Consider the following 23,616-nt stretch of genomic DNA (forward strand, 5'->3'; position numbering starts at 1 on the left):
ACACACACACACACACACTCTCTCTCTCTCTCTCTCTCTCTCTCTCTCTCTCTCTCTCTCTCTCAGCATCTGCCACTCAGAATGTCTGAGATGACATGTTTATCTCTTCTTTATCCAGTAAATGGCACCAGTTCTCAGGCCCAAGAGATACTGAAGAGGTGCCTTGGAAATAAAGCAAGCCCAGGGATGTGTTACTCCTCATCCCTCCCTTCTCGGGCAATCCTAGTTCCCTTTTGCTTTTATGTGACAGGTGGCAGCCCATGGAGGCCCCTCCTTTGCTCCCTCCCAGGCGGTGATGGCACCAGACATGCAGGGTAGATGAGGCAATGCAGGGCACAGATGTGGAGCTCGTCTCATGGTTGTCAGCAGTCATGGCAAGTGACCAGGAAATCCCAAGCCTGCCGGCATTGTCCAAGTCACTTACTCCTGGAATAAGTCTGTTCCCCTTGTGATCTCATTGTGTGTTTTCGCACACGTCCTCTCCCAAAGCTTTCTCCAGTCCTTCCTGATGGAGCTAACCGTACCACACAGTTCTGTGCTTTTCATGGTCAAATTTCCCTTTGTCTAAGTGCTTCCAGCATCATGATATGGCCATCTCAGGGAAGGGCCCCATTGCTGGCGTCCAAGTGTGGTCTATACGTACACAGCCATTCACCAGGCCTCTGTCAAACTCTCGGCTTGTTTCAGTTGATCCCTAGAGTTCTAAGTCTGGAGTCATTTCGGTTTTTTTTGCTCTTTATTTTGTCACTCTTCCCTAATGTCCCACTGACCTCTACACTAGCCCCTGAATTCACTGACCTCATTTATTATCTGCTAATTACCTGTGGTACAGTCCCCTCCTTCAACATGACGTATTTCTGTTTTGATCAATGCGCCTGCATATAAGGCGACCCATCTGATCCCAGATTTTTTCCTGCTGCCTGAAGCCCGGCCAGCACCTGACCTTACCACTTGTTTCAGCTTGCTAGCAAGTAAAGGAATAATTGAATTGCAATCTTGAACAATGGGAGGTGGCCAGGTGCTCCCTCCCTTTCTAAAGATAATAAAACATACCCAAAGTAAGAAACCACTGCAGTCACTAGACTCAAGAATTATAGATCTGGGCCGGGCGTGGTGGCTCATGCCTGTAATCCTAGCACTTTGGGAGGCAGAGGTAGGCGGATCACCTGAGGTCAGGAGTTCAAGACCAGCCTAGAGAACATAGCAAAACTCCGTCTCTATTAAAAATACAAAAATTAGCCAGGTGCAGTAGCGGGCACCTGTAATCCCAGCTACTTGGGAGGCTGAAGCAGGAAAATCGCTTGAACCCAGGAGGCGGAGGTTGCGGTGAGCAGAGATCATGCCACTGCACTCCAACCTGGGTGACGGAGTGAAACTCCATCTCAAAAAAAAAAAAAAAATGATTTGTAGATCTGGCATTTTCCCACCATCAGAGAGACAGAGAGGCTCTGAGTTCATTTCCATGGAGCTGGACCATGGACAGTGTTCACAAAGGCTATAAAATGTCAAGGGAAGATGAGCAGTGGCCAGATGCTGGACGGCCCCGGCAGGACCCATCTTCCCGACACAGCATTCCTATGTGAGCCTACATCCTTTTGCTAAGAAAAATTTGATTTCCCCCTTATTTAAGTGCCAAGTGGTTGGGAGAGTTTCTTTTGCTTTCCTATCCACAAGCATGTAAGTAGAAAAGCTAAACCCACGTGGTCTGAAGGGAAAGGAATAGGCTAAGTAAGATCTTAATCTCTTAGTAGCTGAGTCCCAGTCAAGTACACTGAAAGCTATGAACCATGTATTCATCTTGATAACTGCACAGTGTGCTTAATGTTTGTTGAATTTAATTAAAAACCTGTTCTATTTAATGGAAGGAGATCTGTAGCTGGACAGACTTTATTCCACAAAAGTTTTTGCGTCCCATTAACTTTACAGTCAGTACTGCCTTTTACTCAGCCAATAATTGTGCTTAATTGGAACGTTATTTTAAATAATGGTCTCAAGTTATAGGCACACTGTAAATTTTTACTGCCAGGGTAATTTAAACAAATGATCGTTTCAGATCCAACACTGTCTTGCAAATTGTCAGATTTCTTACTACCCTCTGGCTCAGTGTGTCATACAAGATAAGCTTGAAAAATGACTGAAACATTTTCATGGCTGATGAAATATTTAGACATTAATGTTAAAAGTTAGCCCCCACGTTGCAGTTAAAATCATGAGGAGTTTGAGTTTCAGAAAATATAAATGCCTGGCCAATTAGCAACAGAGATAAGACAGAGTTGTAAAATAAAGGATGGCATTCTTCCCGGCAGGAGTTGTATATTGCCCTGGACCGTAGGGAAGACAGTTACTTACGAAGGAGCATCTTCAGGTAGTTGGTTCAGACGGTCACGTTCAGGGGTTGCGTTTCTCACATTATAAATGTCCATTAGTAATAGCTCAGTGTTGCCACCAGGTGGCAACAGAAAGAGGAAGGCAGAATTAAAGCAGCTTTTTTTTTTTTTTTTTTTTTTTAATTGAGAGCTAGACATTCCGCTTAATAACTTCTGGCTTTTTATCAAAAATAGATGCATCCTTATTACGCCAATGGAAGTAAAACAAAAAACATAAAGCTGATATAAACATCCATTCAACACCACTCACTCACTCAACAGTCATTTACTGAGCACCTGCCACTATCCATAGGTACTGGGGCTGCAGAGATGAGGAAGTAGCCCTGTCCCTCAGAAACTCACTGTCTCATGGGTACTTTATTAGAAGAACGTGTAAGATGTTTGCCAAAGGGGGAGGTAGCTGCTCTTCTGCCCTTTCTTGAATCTTCTATTTCTGTGCTTCAACGTGTCCCTTAAATGCAGTCTGTTTAGCAAGCGTCTTTCAGGATGAACTCATGAGCTGATCGCCTTTAGCAAGTCAACCCAGTCTAAAAGGCTAGTTTGTCAGGCAAGTACTTTCATTCCAGTTTAATGACCTAGATGGCCCCTTCCCTCCAAAATACAAATTCACACGTCTACCCAAACCCAGTTCTTTCTCAAGAATGAAGCTTGACCCTTTTAGGATGCTTTCTTTTTGATGCTTCCAGAGAATCTTAGAAAAACTACTATTTGTGTTCATTCTACATCATTCCACTGCCTAGGGATCTCTCTTTTGTTATCTCGAACTGTTATGAAGATGGTTCGTATCTGCCTTTGAGCAGACTGTGTCCACAAATAGATTGTTGATTTCTTTTAGGGCAGGCTCTTCTTTGCACCCTCACAGTTCCTAGCAAAGACCCTGTGAGGTAGGTGTGTGTAAACCCTCAAATGAAGGGGGTGTGAGTGTGCGTGCATGTGTGAATTGTCCTCACTGTTTCTGTGCCCTCTCTTCATCAGCACCCAAATCTCTGTGCCTCTCCACCCATAGCCCAGCTTTCTCATGTGTGGTACAGTCCTTCAGACATTCTCCTATCATTGCAGGATCGCAGTACCCTATTTTCCGCTGTGTGCACAGAAGCACTCACGAAGAGGCTCCGGAGAGCTACTGTGACTCCAGCATGAAGCCGACCCCTGAGGAGGAGCCCTGCAACATCTTCCCTTGCCCAGCCTTGTAAGATGCCCCTCCGTTGAGGTTGCTTGTTACCAGGTTACTTCAGGTCACTTGTACACAGGACCTCAGGAGCAGATATAATCTAGGTTTAAGTCAATCTAAATCTGATTTAGAAATACAAGACTTGGACCTTGCATAAAATGCAGCCTGGTTGGCAAACATACCTGTCTTTCAGGATGAACTCGGGGGGTGATAGCCTTTAGCAAGTCAGCCCGCTCCTGGAAAGCCCACCCTTGGCAAAGTCAGAGCAATTAGATTTGAGCCTGGTAAGGAAAACAAAGGAGGAAGCAAAGCATGAGAAGCCAGTGTAGTTAGTGTCCTGGGTGAGCTGTTTACAGAGACAGGATAATGCAAGTCACAAAAACATCAGCCTGGAGAGGCCAGGAAAAGTATCTCAGGAGAGATCTTGAACTGGTTCTTGTTTGTTTGTTTGTTTTAGTTTTTGAGGTGGAGTCCAGCTCTGTCGCTCAGGCCAGAGTGCAGTGGCACGATCTCGGCAACCTTCACCTCCTGGGTCAAGCAATTCTCCTGCTTCAACCTCCTGGGTAGCCGGGACTCAGGGCATATCACCACAGCTGGCTAATTTTTGTATTTTTTGTAGAGACAGGGTTTCACTATGTTGGCCAGGCTGGTTGAGAACTCCAGAGCTCCAAAGATCTGCCCACATAGGCCTCCCAAAGTGCTGGGGTTACAGGCGTGAGCCACCACGCCCGCCTTGAAATGGTTATAGAATGATAACTAGGACACTTGAAGAAGAACAAGGGGAAAGGGCCCTAAAAGGGTCAAAACCTAATTTTCAGAGTAATAAAAATTTAATTCGCATCCCCCTATATGATGAGCATGGGCTGATGTCTCATTTAACTAATATAGCAAATGACAGAGGAGGGTTTGGGAAGCTGACCTGGGAATTGTTAATGAAAAAGAACACTAGAATAAGATTTCTAAGTTAGCAGCAAAAATGGGTTCATGATCTACAGGGTAATAAAACCAACCTTTGGCGGTTGTTTTGGGGTTAGTGTTTTGGTTTTTTTTTTGCTAGATAAAAATCATTTGTACCTTTTCAGTTTTCTATAGCTTTTTATAGAATCTTGGCCCTAATTATTGATAAATAGCATGTCAAGCAAATTTATCTTCCTTTACAGAGTCAGATGACCTTTAGGCAGACTTTTTCTTTTTCCTTCTTTTTTTTTTTTTTTTTTTCCCCTTCAAGACAAGGTCTTGTTCTGTTGCCCAGGCTGGCGTGCAGTGGCACAATCATGGCTCACTGCAGCCTTAATCCCTGGCCTAAAGCCATCCCTCCACCTCAGCCACCCAAGTAGCTGAGACTAAAGTCGTGCATCACCACACCCAGCCAACTTTGGTATTTTTTGTAGAGACGGGGTTTTGCCATGTTGCCCAGGCTGTTCTAGAACTCCTGGGCTCAAGCCATCCTCCCACCTCAGCCTCCCAAAGTGCTGGGATTACAGGCATGTACCACTGCACCCAGCCTAGGCTGACTTTTAAACAACACTCTAGTAAGAGACTCCACCCGTGGTGATTCTGATGATTCTGTGTAAGTTGGGGCAGGCTCACGCTCCCTTCTTGTTGACTGAAGGTTGTCTCTCTCGCTCTCTCATTCCTGAGCTAGCTGGGACATCGGGGAGTGGTCTGAGTGCAGCAAGACCTGTGGCCTGGGCATGCAGCACCGCCAGGTCCTGTGCCGCCAGGTGTATGCCAACCGCAGCCTGACGGTGCAGCCCTACCGCTGCCAGCACCTGGAGAAGCCCGAGACCACCAGCACCTGCCAACTCAAGATCTGCAGTGAGTGGCAGATCCGGACCGACTGGACCTCGGTACGCAGCACGGCAGCCCGCTCCAGCCCCCTTTCCAGCTCCCACCCCACTCTCCAGCCTCCCCCACCAAGACCTGAGATGGGTAACCCTGAGTTCCACAGGAGGGAACACATCCCGTGGGGGTCTGGACAGCTGTTTCTGCAAACCATGGGATGGACCTATAGTTCAGTCGAGTTCAGGGTAGTGTGTGCCGCACGCAGCCAACTTTATGGGCGAGCCCAGGGGGGTCCTGTAATACCAGCCTCATCTGTTCTGTGCATCATGGCGAAGTGAAGGTTGGCAACTGCTGGTAGAGCTAACTCCTTCCAATCTTCCCCACCCATTTCATAGATGAAAAGACTGAGGCCTGGAAGAATAAAGTGGTGTCAACCAAAATTAAGGCTGTTAAGGCAGTAATAATTTCATAAAGATTTATTGGAAGCCAATGTAAAAACCAACCCCAAAAGACATACCACCAACGTTGGACGTGGTCCAAAGCCTGTGACAAGTTGAAAGGCTTTTAGAAGAACATTTAGGAGAAGAGAAGGGGACCCCTTGAATTGGAGTTGTCTTTTTCATTGGAGGGTACAGCACAGAGGCCATAATCACTGGCTACAGATGACAACATATAGGCTAAATGTATTAAGCGCAAGCCAGTAACATGAATCAGAAATAAATCAGCAAAACTTTATGACTCAGAAACAAACCATCGTCCTCTTCAGTGTCCACAGGTTACGTATTAATCAGTATGTCAACAGTTTGAAGAATTCATAAGATCTGAGGGACTCACAGTAATATTCTTTATTCAGAACAGGATATAAGCCACAAATCGTAAGACCTTCTTCGCAGGCAACTTAAAACGTGGTTGATTCTTCAAGGGCAGAGGTGCATGACTTAATCCTTGCCTACCATGGCATTGGGCCCTGTTTATAATTTGGTATCTTATTGCCACAGAGAGTCCATTTGGTCAATCTTATGATTTCTCTCTTAACAGTAATGCTGGTTAGTTGTGTCTATACTTCAGAAGGGCAGTGGTATGACAGGCTGTGTCCATCCTCCCATCCTGTCGTGGCCAGGAACTCCATGTTTAAAGTTTCTCTGGGGTCTCCTTGCCCAAGAGGAAGCCTGTTCAGTCAGCTGGAGGGCTTAGGATTTAATTTTTTTTATATATATAAAGATGGGGTTTCACCATGTTGGCCAAGCTGGTGTTGAACTCCCGACCTCAGGTGATCCACCCGCCTTGGCCTCCAAAGTGCTTGGATTACAGGCATGAGTGACCACGCCCAGCTGAGGATTTAATTTTTAGTTTACAGTAGGTGAGGCATCTAAGAAGGTCTTAGAGAAAAGGGTTGTAGAGTTTTCTAGGGCTCAGGTCCCTGCCCCAGGTGGTGACAGGCATGACAGGGCCTCAGTGTGGTCTCATGGGGCTGGTAACAAAGGCTGCAGGCGCCATGCTGGTGATTCTCTCCCAGAGCTGAAGCCGCTGGCTGTCCTGACACCAGCATGCTGTGTGTTTCAGTGCTCGGTGCCCTGTGGAGTGGGACAGAGGACCCGCGACGTGAAGTGTGTGAGCAACATTGGGGACGTGGTTGCCGATGAGGAATGCAACATGAAGCTCCGGCCGAATGACATTGAGAACTGTGACATGGGACCTTGTGCCAAGAGCTGGTTCCTCACTGAGTGGAGTGAAAGGGTGAGTGTGATGGCGGGCACAGCGCCCGGGACCAAGGTCTGCCAGCTGCCCTCGAAACCACGGGAAGATCAATCACAAGCTCAGAATCCCAAGGCTGATTTCTGGCTCTGGTGTGCAGGGGGGAAGCCCAGAGAGGATTTATCGTAGGCTTCTATCCTTACATGAGGACTGAGGGGCTCCAGAGGCGAAGAGTGGGTGAAAAACTTGATTGAACTGCCCTTAGCACTCCATGTGGTCACTCAGTCATGCTAGGTAAAGTGAATAATTACATCACGTCTTTCATATATCTCGTGAGTACCGGCATCTCATAGGTACTCAGCAATGGCAGGCCGTCTACTGCTTCCTGCCAACTCAAAACATCCCACACCCCATTTCCCTCCCCAGTAGCCTGACCTCCCAGGGGGAGTCTCAGGTGGCAAAGAATGACTCAAAGGCATATATAGTTAACCATTAGTCCACCAGTTACCTGGATACGAGGGAAAGCAGTCATAGATTAAATCCGTCTACCAAGGGCAAAAGGATGATTTATACGAAAAAGGGATTCTGGAGATGGAGGGGTGGTTACACGACAGCATGTGTGTACCCAATGCCACGGAGCTTGGGCTTAAAAGTGGTTACAACGGTCAATTTTATGTTATGTGTATTCTACCGCAATCAGAAATAAAGTTCGAGAAAAGACTCTAAACAAATTGAAGAACATACCCAGGGACAGGGAGAAGAGAGGAAGAAGGAGATAAGCAATTGTGCTTCCTTTCCCAGTGGCAGCGGCAGATCGGCGGGCATGAGGGAGGCCAGAGGGTTTGCCCAGGGCAGCTGCACAGCTGTCAGAGGTACCAAGTCCAGGTTCTGGATTCTCCGGGAGATCTAGGGAGTTTACCTGGGATCAGGACCTGACTGGTCATCTCTGACCTTGGTTAGCAGCCCACCGCTGGGATACACTAGGTCTGCCCCACTTCCCTTGCCAGAATCCTGTGCCTACACATTACCCGTGAACTGCATTAAAGTGCAGATCTGAGGCAGCAGGTGTGGGGTGGAGCCAGGGAGTCCACATTGCTATTCTTTTTCTTTTTCTTTTTTTTTTTTTTTTTTTTTTTTTTTTTTTTTTTTTTTTTTTTTTTGATACAGGGTCTCATTCTGTTGCCCGGGCTGAAGCACAATGGGACAATCTTAGCTTACTGCAGCTTCTTCCTCCTGGGCTCAAGTGATCCTCCCACCTCAGCCCCCTCCCCACCCCCACACACATAGGTGGGACTATAGTTGCCTTGCCACCACCCCTGGCTAATTTTTGTATTTTTTTGTGGTTTCACCATGTTGCCTAAGGCTGGTCTTGAACTCCTGGGCTCATGTGATCTGCCCACCTCGGCCTCCTGAAATGCTGGAATTGTAGGCATGAGCCACCGCGCCTGACCACAGTGTACATTTCTAATAGGTTCCCGGGTCCCTGAGGCCACTGGTCCAAGGACCACGCTCTGAGTAACAAGGCCATAAAAAAGACAGAGGAGCCCCCAGCCAATTCATGGATCTTAGGGGACCTGATGCAGCCTGTGAGCCCCCACCCCAGTCTACACCCCCCAGCAGCATGAGAACAACAATCACTGTATCTCAGACTCAAAGAAGGACCCTTTCATGCAGTTTGGGGACATCAGCAGACATGCCCCATACTGCCACATTGGCTGTCTCCAACTGTTCATTGTTCATTTTGACTGGTCACTGACCTGTGCACCTGTCGTTGAGTATTTTGAACATCACCCCTAGAGGTGTTCACACAGGTTTTCTCTCCCTCTGAGGTGTAAGACGCCCCTGAATTTTGTCCCTCTCGTCACCATAACGATCCACTTCCATAGAGAGTGTTATCCAGACAGAAAGGAAGGACAAACCTGCAAATGCAGACTTCACTCCACCTCCTGAGATGGTCCTGGAGATTCTTACCTAGCGACTCATCTTGTGGGCTCCCCACACCTCATGGCATACAGACCCTGCCCCTTAACCCCAGGATGGTCCCGGATAGAGAGCCCTTGGTGCAAATACTGAGCTCCCAAGATGAGTACCTGACTGTGCCCTCAGACCCAGGACAGACACTAATTTGGCCATCTGGGAGGCTCTAACCAAAGAGCAACAGACAGAGAGTAAATGCTGACCTGGTCGCTGACTTCTGCCATGAAGCTGAGTCCAGGAGGGCTCATCCTAGTTCTTCTTGTGTATCCCCATTTTCCAAGCCTCCCATCCCAAACATTAGCTAGAGGCACTGTGGAAACAGGAGGGAAAGATGTTTCTGATGTCAGCCTCCTTGCCAGCATGAGGAATCCTCTGCGGTGTCCCTGACATAGGTCATAGCTCTTGTCCAAACCCTTTATCAGAAATTGTATGTCCAATTACATCTGTTTTCTGTGCAGCTCAAGGTGTCAAAAGGTCTCCTTTTACAATGAACCAACAAAATGTTTCTTACTAAGTCCCCATGTCCTTTAGAAAAGGATGGCCCTACAGCCATTGGGGGACTCGTTCCACTTTCTTCAGGCTAAAACTCCCTGGTTTCCTCAGCTTATCCTTTTGTGATTCCGTTTCTGAATTTCTAACCAACCCAAAACTCATTTGTGTTCACAGTAAACTGGATGGATTTCCTGTATCGCAAATGGGTGAAAAGAATGATGCTGGGCTTTCATTTTTTTATTGGAAAGATTCTTTTTCAAATAGTGTTGATTTTTTCTGGTTATAAAGTAATGCAGTATTGTTTTAAGAATATGAAACATTTGGAAAAGGAAAAGTATGCTCCAAGCCTCTTCACTGAAAGAAAATTTGAGATTGTTTTAAGCTCTACTTCAAGCTGTTCTCTTCTCATACATATTTTACCTACATAGCTTTTTTCCTCATACATATTTTACAGATATAAATCGGAATGTATGCATAATTTGGTCACCTGCTCTTTTCATAGAATTATAAGCACAAAAATCTTTAAAACATTATTTTTATTATAAGCTATTATAGAACTACATAACTGAAACAATCTCCTATTTTCTAAATGTTTGGGATTTTTTAGTTTTTATTTTTATGTATTTATTTTTATTTTTTTGAGACGGAGTCTCATACTACCCCTCAGACAAGAGTGCAGTGGTGCAATCTTGGCTCACTGCAACCTCCACCTCCTGGGTTCAAGTGATTCTGCCGCCTCAGCTTCCTGTGTAGCTGAGATTATAGGCACCCGCCACCACACCCAGATAATTTTTTGTATTTTTAGCAGAGACAGGGTTTCACCATGTTGGCCAGGCTGGTCTTGAACTCCTGACCTCATGATTCGCCCACCTCAACCTCCCAAAGTGCAGGCATGAGCCACCACACCAGCCTATTTTTACTTTTTAGGGACAGGTCTTGCCCTGTTGTCCTTGTCACCAGGGGCCTTTGGGCCACCAGTTGGTCTTAGAGCAGGTTCAGCCCCTAGAATGACCAGCAGATGGCAGTCTTCCACCTGTGAATAGTGCTTTGTGTAAAAGTCGGCTTTGTTAAGCTTTAGTCTGAGCTATGAAATTTTTTATTACTGGGAATAAACATGTGTTGAGCACCTGTTACATGCCAGTCAGGAATGAGACACAGCCTCCGATTCAACAAGCTCAAGAGGGAGAGACCAAAGACAATTAAGGTTTGCAAACACTGAAGGGTACAGAGTGCGTCTTATTGCCCAATTTAAAATTAACTATTCTTTCCCTAAACACATTGAGGTTGTAACCCCAGTGGGAATCTCTTAAACTTCTAGGGACACAAAGTTCTTCTGGCCTTACCAACACCTTTCAGCTGCTTTTAATTGAGAGTGGGCCTTATCAGAAGTAAGCATCACTGACTTTTAGGTTCTGCAAATCGATGATAGGTTTAAGCACATGTGCCATTTTTAATCACCATAGGAAAAAACGCTTTTAGAAAGTCCACCAGCCTCAGTTTGGTAACACCTAATTTCTAAGAAAGTTTTCCAGGAAAAAAAATACTGAGTTATTTAAATTACAAAAATAATGCCTGAAGCTGACGTTCAAGAATAGTTATTAGAGCCTTAGAGTCCCTCAGGGGCCAATTGGGCCAAGGTTAGGATTTAGCTGTTGCTGGAGTCAGTCCCCACCAGAGGCTTGTTGAGGAATTCCATGTGTTTCTGTGCTTTAGCAGCCTAGAAGTTCGATTACGAGTCTTGTCCTTTTCTGACTAGCAAAGCAGATTTGGTCCTTTTAGGAGCATCCTTTAAGGACTGTGGGTGGGTGGGGTTTGGAGCCTCACTTGGAAGGTTAGTCCCTGCTCCCTGCTAGGGGCTTCTCCTTCCCCTTGCTTCTGCTGACCGGCTTCCTGGGCCAGGTCCTGTGTGGTGAGCTTCTTTCACATTTATGCTTGTTGGGCTTCTCACTGCAGGTGTTGTTATAAAGTGAAACTCCTCTTAGGCCTCATCCGCGTGATGTCCTCCCATTGGGCACCGGCATGGTCCTTAACATTCGTCTTTTAAATTAAGCACATGGGGATGTGGAGACACTTTCCCAGATGCATCTACATTACTTGGTTTTAAAAGCAGAAAATTAAGTTAACTAGTCAGATGAAAATTAACTGGAAAGAAACGATTTAAGGGTTGGTAACATGAAGACAACTGAAATTCTATTTACCTTTTATTATTTTTATTTATTTATTTTTGAGATGGAGTCTTGCTCTGTCACCCAGGCTGCAGTGTGCAGTGGCGCAGTCTCATGTGCCCAGGTTTTCATGCACCCATTCTGCTTCAGCTGAATATATTTTTTTAATTCTTTTTATTTTTATTTTTACGGACAGGGTCTTCTCACTCTGTTGCCCAGGCTGGAGTGCAGGGTACAATCATAGCTCGCTGTAGCCTCAAACCCTTGGGTTCAAGTGATCCTCCCGCCTTACCTCTCGAGTACCTGGGACTACAGGTGCACACCACCACTCCTCGCTAATTTTTTTAACATTTTTGTAGAGCCAGTCTTGCTGTGCTACCCAGGTTAGCCTCAAATTTCTGGCCTCAAGCAATCCTCCCACTTCAGCCTCCCAAAGCGCTGCTGGTATTACAGGCATGAGCCACCATACCCAGCCAACCTGACTATATTTTTGAAACCAAAAGCTGAGAAAGATAGCCTAAGAGGTATAAGTGAATTACTTGCAGTGGTGAGACCGGATATTTGGAATTTAGAATGAAGCCCAACCCAGAAAATCTAAGGCAGGAGTCACCCTACTGACATCCCATGATGGAGCAGGCTATGCATGAGACACCGTCAGATATTTCTAGGGGAAGCGGATGGTGGGCAATGAAGCATTCCATCCTCCTTTGCATCATTTGAAAGCAGCTTCAGCAGCTGCCAGGGCCTCCCCACTAACGTGCCCTTCCCCTGTCTCACAGTGCTCAGCGGAGTGTGGGGCCGGAGTGCGGACGCGCTCGGTGGTGTGCATGACCAACCATGTCAGCAGCCTACCCCTGGAGGGCTGTGGGAACAACCGGCCAGCAGAGGCCACCCCATGTGACAATGGACCCTGCACGGGCAAGGTGGAGTGGTTCACCGGGAGCTGGAGTCAGGTGAGTGGCCAGAACTGGGCACGTCTGCCTGTGCCAGGCAAGAGGCACCATAGCAGAGGGGTTAGGAACCAGGACTTTGTGTCAGGTGTCCCAACTTTGAGTCCCACTGTCTATCTGTGACCCTGGAGAACTTATTTATATTCCTGGAGCCTCAGTCAGTCAACAGTGTTCATTGAGCACCTACTGTGTGCTCCTCTAAGTACTCGGGCTGCATCAGTGAGCAACACACAAATATCCCTGCCCTCAAGGAGATTATGGTCTAACATGCTTTCCTCATCTACAAATGCTGGCAGCCATGGTACCTTATGAGGTTATTTTTAGAAGAAATGAAATCGTGAAATCACATGTATAAAGAATGTAGCACAGCGCCTGACACACAATAAATGGTGGTTGCTGCTCTTCATATTCCTGTTAATAAAGCCAGTTTTTTCGACATTTGACAATGTCCGAAGCAGAAATTTTAGAACTTGTAATTCTTCATTATGAAGAATAAATAATACTTAATTACTTTAATAATTGATGAATTACATTTTCCCTCACTCTTCCAAAACTGAACATGAACCCCACTAAGAAAATGTGGAAATGACTGCCTCGTTTTGATTACCATCAGTATTGGAGTTCTTGGAACGCTTAGCATTTGGCTCCCAGGGCTGGCTGGTTCTCCAAGGACTGTTTGGCTTATGATCATGATTTACACATTATCAAGACCTCTGGCTCCATATAGAATTTTATTTCTTTTAAGTATCTTTAAAAACTGACCTTGGAAAAAAATGCACCGCCTTGTCCTTGTAAATGGATACAACCCCTTTGGAAAGCAATTTGGCAATAAAAGTCAAGAACCATAAAAATGTTCATTTGCCTTAACCCAGTCACCCCACTCCTGGGGATTCATTTTAAGGAAATAATTAACAAAAGGAAAAAAAGAAGCCTTTTTCAACAGAGATGATCATGACAACAGGTTGGTTGTGGATATTATGGTATATCATAACTCAGGAAAATATAAGGTGACAACGACAGCAATCGTTAGGAAGATGTCTAAGAAGTGCATATGGCACAATGGGAAGTGAGAAATGGAACGTGAAAATACTCAAACCCTACCATCTCTACCACTTCAACGTGTAGTTTTTTATGCAGAAAGCATAGGGAAATGTTTTTCTTTTCAAATTCCCTTTAAGGTTTTTATAATACAACTTGTAAAATATAGAGAATTCAGAAAGAATTCAAGTACTTCCAGTGCTACTCTGGTGAATATCAAAGTTAGACACACTTGCTAACTGATCCCAGCTTGACTTCTCATTAGTTTTCTGGCTTTAGGTGAGTGATTTAACCTCTGAGCCTGCTTCCTCATCTGAATATGAAGGTAATAATACCAACCTCCTAATGTTGTTATGAGGTTTTCATGAGATGCTATACATAAAGTTACCCATTGCTTAGGATATGGGAAATACTCAATAAATATTAGTTTCCATCCCTCCATGTTGATTTTTTCTGCCAGCTATTTCTATCTCATTGCTAGTAGCAAAATGCATAAGACTTAAACCCCAAAGGTAATTTAGTAGTGACTGTTTATGGGACACCAGTTATGCCAAATATCCATAGATGTGTGAAATCATAGCATCAGATCATTATAGTCACACACGTGAAGGTAAGTAATACAATTGAATTCATGTGTCTACCATTCTCAGAAGAGAATGGAGCAGGATTCAGGGCCTTTTTTGCTTGTGGCCTCCTATTGACTTTAGAACTAAGCTCAAAGAACTAAGAGTGATATGAACCATGGCAAAGACAACCTTTATTTCTGCCAAGATTAGAAAGAAAGGATTTGTTGCCCTGTTGTCCAAAAGGGTCAGGAAACAATTGAATGTGGACAAGGTTTTTGGTTCCGGATTTATAAGGATATCAGGGCCTGCTGGCAACTCCCTGCCCTAGGAATTTGACATTATCCCAAAAGAAATTGAAGTGAGAGCATGCTTATTTCTTGAAAGGTAAGTTTTAAATATTAACTGACTTTAGAATATAAAAATAAACGTTTCTCCTATTGAGGCTTGTGCAAAAAGCCAGCCTGAGAGGATGAGACCTAAGTCCACGGAGAGGCAGAGACCAAGGAGTTTCTGGCTTTAGAGTCTTTCTGACTCCACCAATAAAGGAATATATTCCTTTTCTGCTGCTTCCCAAATCCCTGGAAACTAGAGTATATCAAGCTTAGGAAGTCTCTTTCTACTCTGGAGGCATAGTAGCCCAACTCTTATTCATAAGCATCTGCCAAGTCTATTATTTATGACCAGAATTATTTCCATTCTTCTCTATCAATTCTGAGTTTACTAGAACCTTAGATTGTCTTAGTTCTGGGGAGATCTGTCACAGTCTCTAGTCTTCTGGAGCAGCCATTTTGTTGGTCTGTGGGTCTGGAGTAGTTTATTGATTGCATTTATTGCAATAGATACTTGTATTCTCATCTTTTCATGGATCAGTGATCCACCAAAATGCTACTATAGGAATTCTTTAGGTGCAGAAACATGCATAACTGCCATCACTTCTCATTGAAAGCATTTATCCCTATTAAATATTACTTTGTCATGTATACTTTTATCTGTGGTTATATTTTATCTACTGTTTGAATTACTCCATTATTGATTTTCACCTGATATATCTTCATCTGTTTCTTAATTTTCAAACTTTCTATGTATTTTTAATGTATGTCTTTCATATGCAGGACTATTTTTGACTTTATTTTTACCTAATCTATAAACCTCTGTATTTTAAGAGTTAAATTTTGACCATTTATATTTATTGTAATCATTATATGTTTAGACTTTTCCCTACCATCTTATATTTCATATTTTGTGTTTTCTATTGCCATGCTTTCTTGTGTCTTTCCTCTTTCCTTTCTACACATTTAGTATTAGTCAGGTTTTTAAAATTCCATTTCTTTTCCTCTAACATTTTGAAAGTTATACATCGTCTAGTGGTATGTCTTCTGTGATAACACTCAAATTTTTAGCACAGAATTTTAAACTTTAATGTTTTCATTAGTGTCAAGTTATCAGTAACTACATCCTCTCCTAAAAGAAAATAGAAGGGTTCCCCTTTTATTTACCTCCACCCTCTCAATCTACAATATTTCCAGAAAGATGTTGGTATTATCTGGATCAGGCTCCAGATTAATGTTAATTTTATAGAAAATATGAATTTACATTTTAAAACAGCTTTCTCCCATCCCCCAAAGGTTGTTATTGAAATATAGTTTACATACCATAAAATTCACCCTGTAGAAATACACAATTCATTGGTTTTTAGTAAGTTCACAAAGTTGTACAACTATCAGCATTATCCAATTCCAACACATTTTGATCATTCCAAAAAGACACCTGGTATTCATTAGTAATAACAGCTTTTATTGGTGTCTTTGCCAGCTCCTTCTTTTATATTCTGTGTCGTCTTTCTGGTTCCTTTTTATTTTGCTTAAGGCTATAACCCAGAAAGTCTTTTGATTAGGATTTGTAAGTGGTAAGATTTCTGAGCCCTTGAATACTTAAAAATGACCTCATTTTGCACTTTGACACAAATGCTTCTGGCAGATGACTCACTGCTTCCTCTTCCTGGTATAGTCAGGCCAGCCCGGCTGCTCTTGGCCAGTAACTCAGCTGATCACTCATTGTCCGTCCACCACCAATCTAGCCTGAAGCATATGAGCTTTGCTAGAGCTCCTCCTCTGTGTGTATTTGGACTCTAGTTTCCTTCTTTACTTTGATCTCATCTGTTTTTCAGTGTTCAAAGGTTCCCCATAATTTCTGGACCACCAAGACTGAGTACCCTTTCTTGTTTTCAAATGCTGCCTCATGCACACATACACACACAGAGAGAGAGAAATACCCACACACATAGACAGAGAGAGAGAGATTGAGAGATGCATACACACACACACATTTATTCACTTTCCAAACACACATATTCTGCTATTTCTGAGCATTTACAATAAAAGAAGGCTGAGACATGCTCATTCTCCCTTAAGAACACAATCTCATCAAGGACTTGCCAAAAAATAGCAGAAGATAACTTCAGGTTCTGATCAAGGCTTGCGGTCTCCTTTTCCGCCACACATTTAAGTACAGAGGTAGGATCTCGTAGCAGTGACGGATCTTTCAGATCATGTTTCCAAACCCCTTATTTTCAATTTTCAGATAAGATCAGAGCGACCTGGGGAAGTGCAGTGTCTTGGCCAAAGACACGGAGCTATTTACTGACGGTGTCTAGACTAATTTCCATGTCTCCTGACTTCAGTCCAGTGTTCCACCCCTGCTGCTCACCCCCGCCTCCCACCCCTGCCCCCTCCTCCCCCCCTGCCCCCTCCTCCCACCCCTGCCCCCTCCTCATTCTTTCTGCAGAGAGGCCAGCCTTTGCCTGTTGCAGCCTGTGGCTCTTCTCCTGCCTTCAATTCTTCCATTGGCTGCAGCACTTGAAAGAAAAGGACAGGCCGGGCGCGGTGGCTCAAGCCTGTAATCCCAGCACTTTGGGAGGCCGAGGCAGGTGGATCACAAGGTCAAGAGATCGAGACCATCCTGGTCAACATGGTGAAACCCCATCTCTACTAAAAGTACAAAAATTAGCCAGGCACGGGGGCTCGCAGCTGTAGTCTCAAGTACTTGGGAGGCTGAGGCAGGAGAATCACTTAAACCTGGGAGGCAGAGGTTGCAGTGAGCTGAAATCTTGCCACTGCATGCTAGCCTGGGCAACAGAGAGAGACTTCGTCTCAAAAAAAAAAAAAAAAAAAAAAAAGAAATATTGTAGTTTTTTAATGTTACAAAGATGGCAAAAAGGCATAGACAAAGTAGAAACTTCTGTTGGTGATAGCCTCTGCCAATTCATGCCCTGTGTGGCTAATTCATCATTTGTTGGCTTGGGGGTTTTATAATGCTTTTTTCTGTAGGTAGGTGTTTTTCTTTCTCCCTGTTTTTATTTGATTGTGTGGCTGCTTATGAATAGCAATGCTAATATTTAGAGTGTGAACTGCAGACATCGTTACAGGCTTTTTATAAAGGTAGTAGATTCTTTAAAGTCTATAAAAGTACATAGACCACAGCTTTACAACTTTTAATGAGAAAGTATTAAGAGGCTGGGTACAATGGCTCATGCCTGTAATCCCAGAACATTGAGAAGCCCAGGCAGGAAGACTGCTTGAGGCCAGGAGTTCAAGACCAGCCTGGGTAACAGAGTAAGATCCTGTCTCTGAAAACAAATTTTTTTTTTTTTTTTTTTTTTTTTGAGACAGAGTCTTGCCCTGTCACCCAGGCTGGAATGCAGTGGCACCATCTTGGTTCACTGCAACCTCCACCTCCCAGATTCCAGCGATTATGTTGCTTCAGCCTCCCAAGTAGCTGGGATTATAGACACATGCCACCATGCCCAACTAACTTCCTGCATTTTTAGTAGAGAGAGGGTTTCACCATGTTGGCCAGGCTGGTCTCAAACTCCTGACCCCAGGTGATCCACCCACCTTGGATTACTCCTGTAATCCCACCTGAGCTGGGATTATAGGAGTGAGCCACTGTGCCCAGCCCCCATCTCTAAAAAAATTTTTTTTAATTAGCAGGCCAAGGCCTGGTGTGGTGGCTCTGCCTATCATCCCAGCATTTTGGGAGACTGAGGCAGGCAGATCATTTGGGCTCAGGAGTTCAAGACCAGCCTGGGTGACATGGCAAAACCCAGCTCTACAAAAAATGCAAAAATTGACCGGGCATGGTGACGTGTGCCTGTATTCCCTGCTACTCTGGAGGCTGAGGTAGGAGGATTACTTGAGCCTGAGGGGTGGAGGTCACAGTGAGCCAAGACTGCACCACTGCACTTTAGCCTAGGTGACAGAGTGAGATCCTGTCTCAAAAAAAATTAACCAGGCAAGGTGGTGCACACCTGTGGTCCCAAGGATGCTTAGGTGGGAGGGTCACTTGAGCTCAGGAGGTTGAGGTTGCAGGGAGCCATGATCACACCACTACACTCCTGTCTGGGTGACAGAGTGAGACCTTGTCCCAAAAAGAAGAAAAAAGATTGTGTAGACCAAACAAAATACAAAATCATGTAGCAAAGTGATAGATAACCAAATAGGATAATTTATAACCAAACAGTCATATGCATTATATGCATTTTATTTCCATGAACTAACAAAATGCATCAACATATGGAATTGCCTAGCTTCTTTGTGGGGTCACCACCCCATGGCACAGATTTCAGCACCACATAAGGAAACAAGAAGATTGGGCTCTGTAGTCACAGTTCCCGCTGGCTGCCCTGTTGGAAGGGGAGGGCTGACCACAGCGTACATTTCCCCAAGTCTTGGGTCTTCTTCTCAGCTTTAGGTGTTCACAGATGTGCAGAGGCTGGGAGAGCATTCAGTCACAGTATCCACCTCCTAAGAGACTAACAGATAAAACGAGAATGTCAGCTTATTGTCTTACCTCCTGTGAGAGATGTCACAGTCTACGGGACAGAAACAACCCAATGACCTGACTGGTGTGTTCCTGCAGGAGAGTTTCCGATAAACTATTTCCCTCTCAGCACAGAAAACAGCAAGATCTTAGTGACCAGCATCCTCCACTTAGATCATCAGGGCATCTAGTCTTCATTTGGAGATAGAACTCATAGGGAATTGCAATCCACATGCCACTTCTCTTCCAGAAACATTTCCAGGTTCCCACACAGTTCTTCCTCCCAGAATTGGTGGTAGAATTGATGGTGCCCATCATAAGCATCCCTTGATGGACAGCAGTTGCCGCCCCCTGTCCATCATGTGACACTCAACTTTCTCTGCTTCTTTCTGCAGTGTTCCATTGAGTGTGGGCGTGGGACGCAACAGAGGGAGGTGATTTGTGTTAGAAAGAATGCAGACACCTTTGAAGTGTTGGACCCCTCTGAATGTTCTTTCCTGGAAAAACCCCGCAGCCAGCAATCCTGCCACCTCAAGCCTTGTGGAGCCAAATGGTTTAGCACCGAATGGAGCATGGTAAGTCATGGTGTTCTTGATGGAGGTTGCATTGGCCTACCGTTCCCCAGCTGAACTCCCATAGACCCCTCTGGGCCAGGCACTGGGCTCAGCCCTAAAAGAGATTCTCTACAGCAATCTACCTTAGGTGGTGGCTGCTGGGGTACCTCATGACTTAGCCTGGTAGGTGGAGGAGGCCTGAGACCTCGATGATCTTGGTTTCTAAATTGCAGCAGCCTTAAAACAGGGACTCTCACACTTCAGTGTGCCAAGGAATCATCTGGGGATCTTGTTTGACAAGACCAACTCTGGGCCAGCCATGGCCGAGGATTTGCATTTTTAGCAAGTTCCTGAGGTGTATTGGATGCAGTTGCCTTTGGACTGCATTTTGAGCAATGCTGCCAGAGAGGATCGAGGATACAAGGGTGCTGTTAAAAGTACTACATCTGATGTCAGGCGTGGTGGTTCACACCTATAATCCCAACATTTTGGGAGGCCAAGTAGGGAAAATCACTTGAGGCTAGGAGTTTGAGACCAGCCTGGGCAACTAGCAAGACCCCATCTCTAAAAAAATTTTTTTAATTACTACATCTGCAGTGACCTCTTTATAAAACTCACCAGAGGAATTTCTGTCAGACCTCAGTACTTTGTCTGTCTGTCTGTCTGTCTGTCTGTCTCTGTCTATGTCACTGTCTGTGTGTGTGTGTGTGTGTGTGTGTGTGTGTGTGTACACTTTCTAAAAATCCTATAGACATTCTGGATTATGGATTGTGGGACTGATTCTGTTTTCTCTTTGAACTGGCTACTAGGAAGCTCAAAGCCAAAAATGATGGCTCACCTCAAAGAGAGAGTACACCAGATCCTGCAAAGTGGATTTTATGCGCCAATATTCCCGTAGCTTCTCTTTCTTTTTCCTGCCTTTATCTTCCTTTAGTCCTAGTTTTCTCACTTTTATAAAAAATCTGTGGCCCTCTAAATCTTTCTCAAGTCATTTCAAATCCTTTTTATAAGGAGGGAAGTAGTGTGTAAGTGAAGAAAGAGAAGGAGAGATTGATAAATACAGAAATAAGTCATTAAGAAATGAAAGGGGAAAGGATGGATGTGGTGATAAGATTTATTTTTTTCAAGTTGGAGAGTTCATTTTCAAGAAATTTCCTAAAATGGAAAACCTCATCACCATCATTCCAGGTGACCAGAAAACCTCCCGAGGGCACCATTCCAGGTGACCATTGGCATAGCTCTGTGGGTCAGGGTGGGAAGTGGGGAAGGGTCATTCTGCTTCTCATCACCGACGATTTTCAAGCAGAGGCTGTAGTAAGCCCAGAGTAGGGGCCAGAGCCTTTCTCGCAATGATTCAAGAGCAGTAAAAGGGAATTTTGCTTAGAAAAAATATGTGTGAATAAAAGCTGAGAGTTCTATTTCCAAAAAGTATCTGTCTGCTCCAGTGGTAACAGCCATTTGGCTGTGTAGCAAACCACATCTCAGAGGCAGATGGGGACCAAGGAGGTGGGTCAAACGGTGTCCTGTCAACTTCTGGGAAGTGGAATTTCATTATTTTAATGTTGGCCAAGGCTTGAGGACATAAGAACAGATCGCAATTTTCTTTTGTCATCTGGTCTGGAGAGTCTACAAAGAGCCATGCTCACCAGGTCAAGTCAAAGGAAATAAACTCCGAAAACACCTGCTGGAATCAACCCACGTGTCCGTCAGCAGGTGGACAGACAAACCGTGGTGCATCCACACGGTGGAACAAAAAACTCAGCAACGAAAAAACGGATGAACTTCCGGTGCATTTTGCTAAGTAAAAAAAAAAAGCCAGGTTCTGAAAACTACATGTTATATGAGTCCATCTATATAATATTCTGTCAAAGGAGAAGCTACAGAGACAGAGGCTAGATCAGTGCGTGCCAGAGGATGAGTGAGCACATCTGTGTAATCTGACTGCAGAGGGGCAGCACAGGGGAATCGTGTTTGTGCACAGTGAAACTATTTCATGTCTTGTTTGCAGTGAGAATTACACAACTGTATGAATTTGTCAAAACTAATAGATATGTGTGCCACAAAAAGGGAAAATTTTAGATGCAAACTCAGAAAAAAAAATTGAAACAAATATGAAGTCAGTGGTTACTATAACAGCAAAGGACTAATGGAAGCTAGACTTCTTTGAATGTACCTTGTTTTGCAAATTTGAGTTTGGAACTAAGTAAATATTTTAGATAATTATAAAAGAAAATTAAATTTAAAGAAAGCAATCCCCCAAAACCGAAAATACAGTGAAACAAATTAATCTAAACGTGTTTCCAGTTGGTGGCACCAGCAAGTGACTTTAATACATAGTAATTTGACAGTCTATCGCTAAAGAAAAATTACCGCAGAAAAACGTTCACGCTGTTTGAAATAATCCTATTTTTGGTGAGAGTGTTGTATTGGATACGATGATTGGGCATATCATGTGTGAGAAGGCAAATGAGTAATTAGATGATAGTATAATTCTGTTAGTCCCAGTATCCTTGAGAATTAGGATTCTCTGCTTAAGAGAAAAGAGATACAGATACATGATAGATATCATATAGCTTAAGACCTCAATAAAAACCCTGTTGTCCTGAATTCGAATTGGAAGTGTCAGTATGAACTTATAAGTTACCTTTCTAAAAATCTTTCCTAATTTCACCCACTGAAAGAGTCTAGAATCAGTGACCAATCCAGGGATTCAGAATGGGTGGCTGCTTCCAGATCTGGGACAGCATATATGTAAGTTAGGCTGGAATATCTTTTCCTGGCAGGCAGCAAGGAAGTTCTTAAACAACGGAGCTCATGTCCAAAGCATCCCAGAGCCAATTTGTAGAGGCTCCTGTGAGCCACTGAACATCAGTAAGAATAATAATGCAGTAGATTGGATGAAACACATTATATGTGTTTAAATACATCCATTTACAATAAGTTTATAATACTTTAAAAAACTAATAGGTCATCATTATAGGATGTTAGGGAACCGACTTATTATTATGAAATCTGGCACCTGAAGGGAAAGATTCAATTGTTTATGCTCTTTCTTAAACAAACCATGCCACTGGGTAACCAAAGAGGAAAGGTGTTGGGGGAAGGATCCTTTATGAAAGATTTCCAGCTAATAGAAGGAAAATGATAGAATTAGAATTCCAAGCCCCCAATAAACTAATGGATCTGAGCATTGCATATCAGTGGCCACTAACATCCCCAAAAGAGAGACAGCCACCTGGAAAGTAGTCTCAAAAGAAAAAAAAAAAAACCAACCAATAAAAACCCCTGCACCTGTTAAGGCCTCTTCTAGGTCCAACTTCCAGTGTTCAGGAAATAGAGAGAATAGAGGAACATAAACTACACCACAGGAGCACTGTCAGCAAAATCCAGACTATGGGAAACCATAGAACAAATGACTCAGTTCCACCCCCGACCACAACCAAAATATTTTTAAGTGCAAGGAGGAAAAAGACAGAGGAAGGGAAACCTATGGATTGAAAGATTTGTGAAAGACATTTTGACCAATTGCAATGTGCAGAACTGATGCAGATACTGATTTTTAAAGGAAAAAATAACCTGTATTAAAAAATCTTGGCCAGGCCCAGTGGTTCACACCTATAATCCCAGCACTTTGGGAGACCATGGTGGGCAGATCACCTGAAGTCAGGCGCTCAAGACCAGCCTGGGCAACATGGCGAAACCCTGTCTCTACCAAAAATACAACAATTAGACAGGTGTGGTGATGAATGCCTTGTAATCCCAGCTACTGGGGAGGCTGAGGCAGGAGGATCGCTTGAACCTGGGAGGCAGAGGTTGCAGTGAGCTGAGGTCACACCACTGCACTCCAGCCTAGGCAACAGAGCAAGACTCCATCTCAGAAAAAAAAAAAAAATCTATAGGAGTCATAAGATAAGTCGGAATACTGAGTCTATATTGAAGAGAATAAGAAATTATTATAATTTCTAGGTAGAATTTATATGTAAAGAACTTACATGTAAACGCTAAAAGACAGAGTTCT

At 44.0% G+C, this 23,616-nt stretch overlaps 1 protein-coding gene across 2 annotated transcripts in view; it reads left to right on the forward strand.

Moving 5' to 3' along the window:
* Window positions 1-23,616, forward strand: part of THSD4 (thrombospondin type 1 domain containing 4) — a 661,199-nt gene that overhangs the window by 623,698 nt on the left and 13,885 nt on the right. For both annotated transcript variants that reach the window (XM_032244849.1, XM_032244850.1), the window contains 5 exons: window positions 3,447-3,576; window positions 5,204-5,408; window positions 6,907-7,080; window positions 12,452-12,625; window positions 19,440-19,619. In XM_032244849.1, the coding sequence (XP_032100740.1) occupies window positions 3,447-3,576; window positions 5,204-5,408; window positions 6,907-7,080; window positions 12,452-12,625; window positions 19,440-19,619 (863 nt within the window). The remainder of the gene's footprint in view (window positions 1-3,446; window positions 3,577-5,203; window positions 5,409-6,906; window positions 7,081-12,451; window positions 12,626-19,439; window positions 19,620-23,616) is intronic.

This window comes from Sapajus apella, unplaced genomic scaffold, assembly GCF_009761245.1.
Source record: "Sapajus apella isolate SASKATOON/1434 unplaced genomic scaffold, GSC_monkey_1.0 scaffold55, whole genome shotgun sequence".
Lineage (NCBI taxonomy): Eukaryota > Metazoa > Chordata > Mammalia > Primates > Cebidae > Sapajus > Sapajus apella.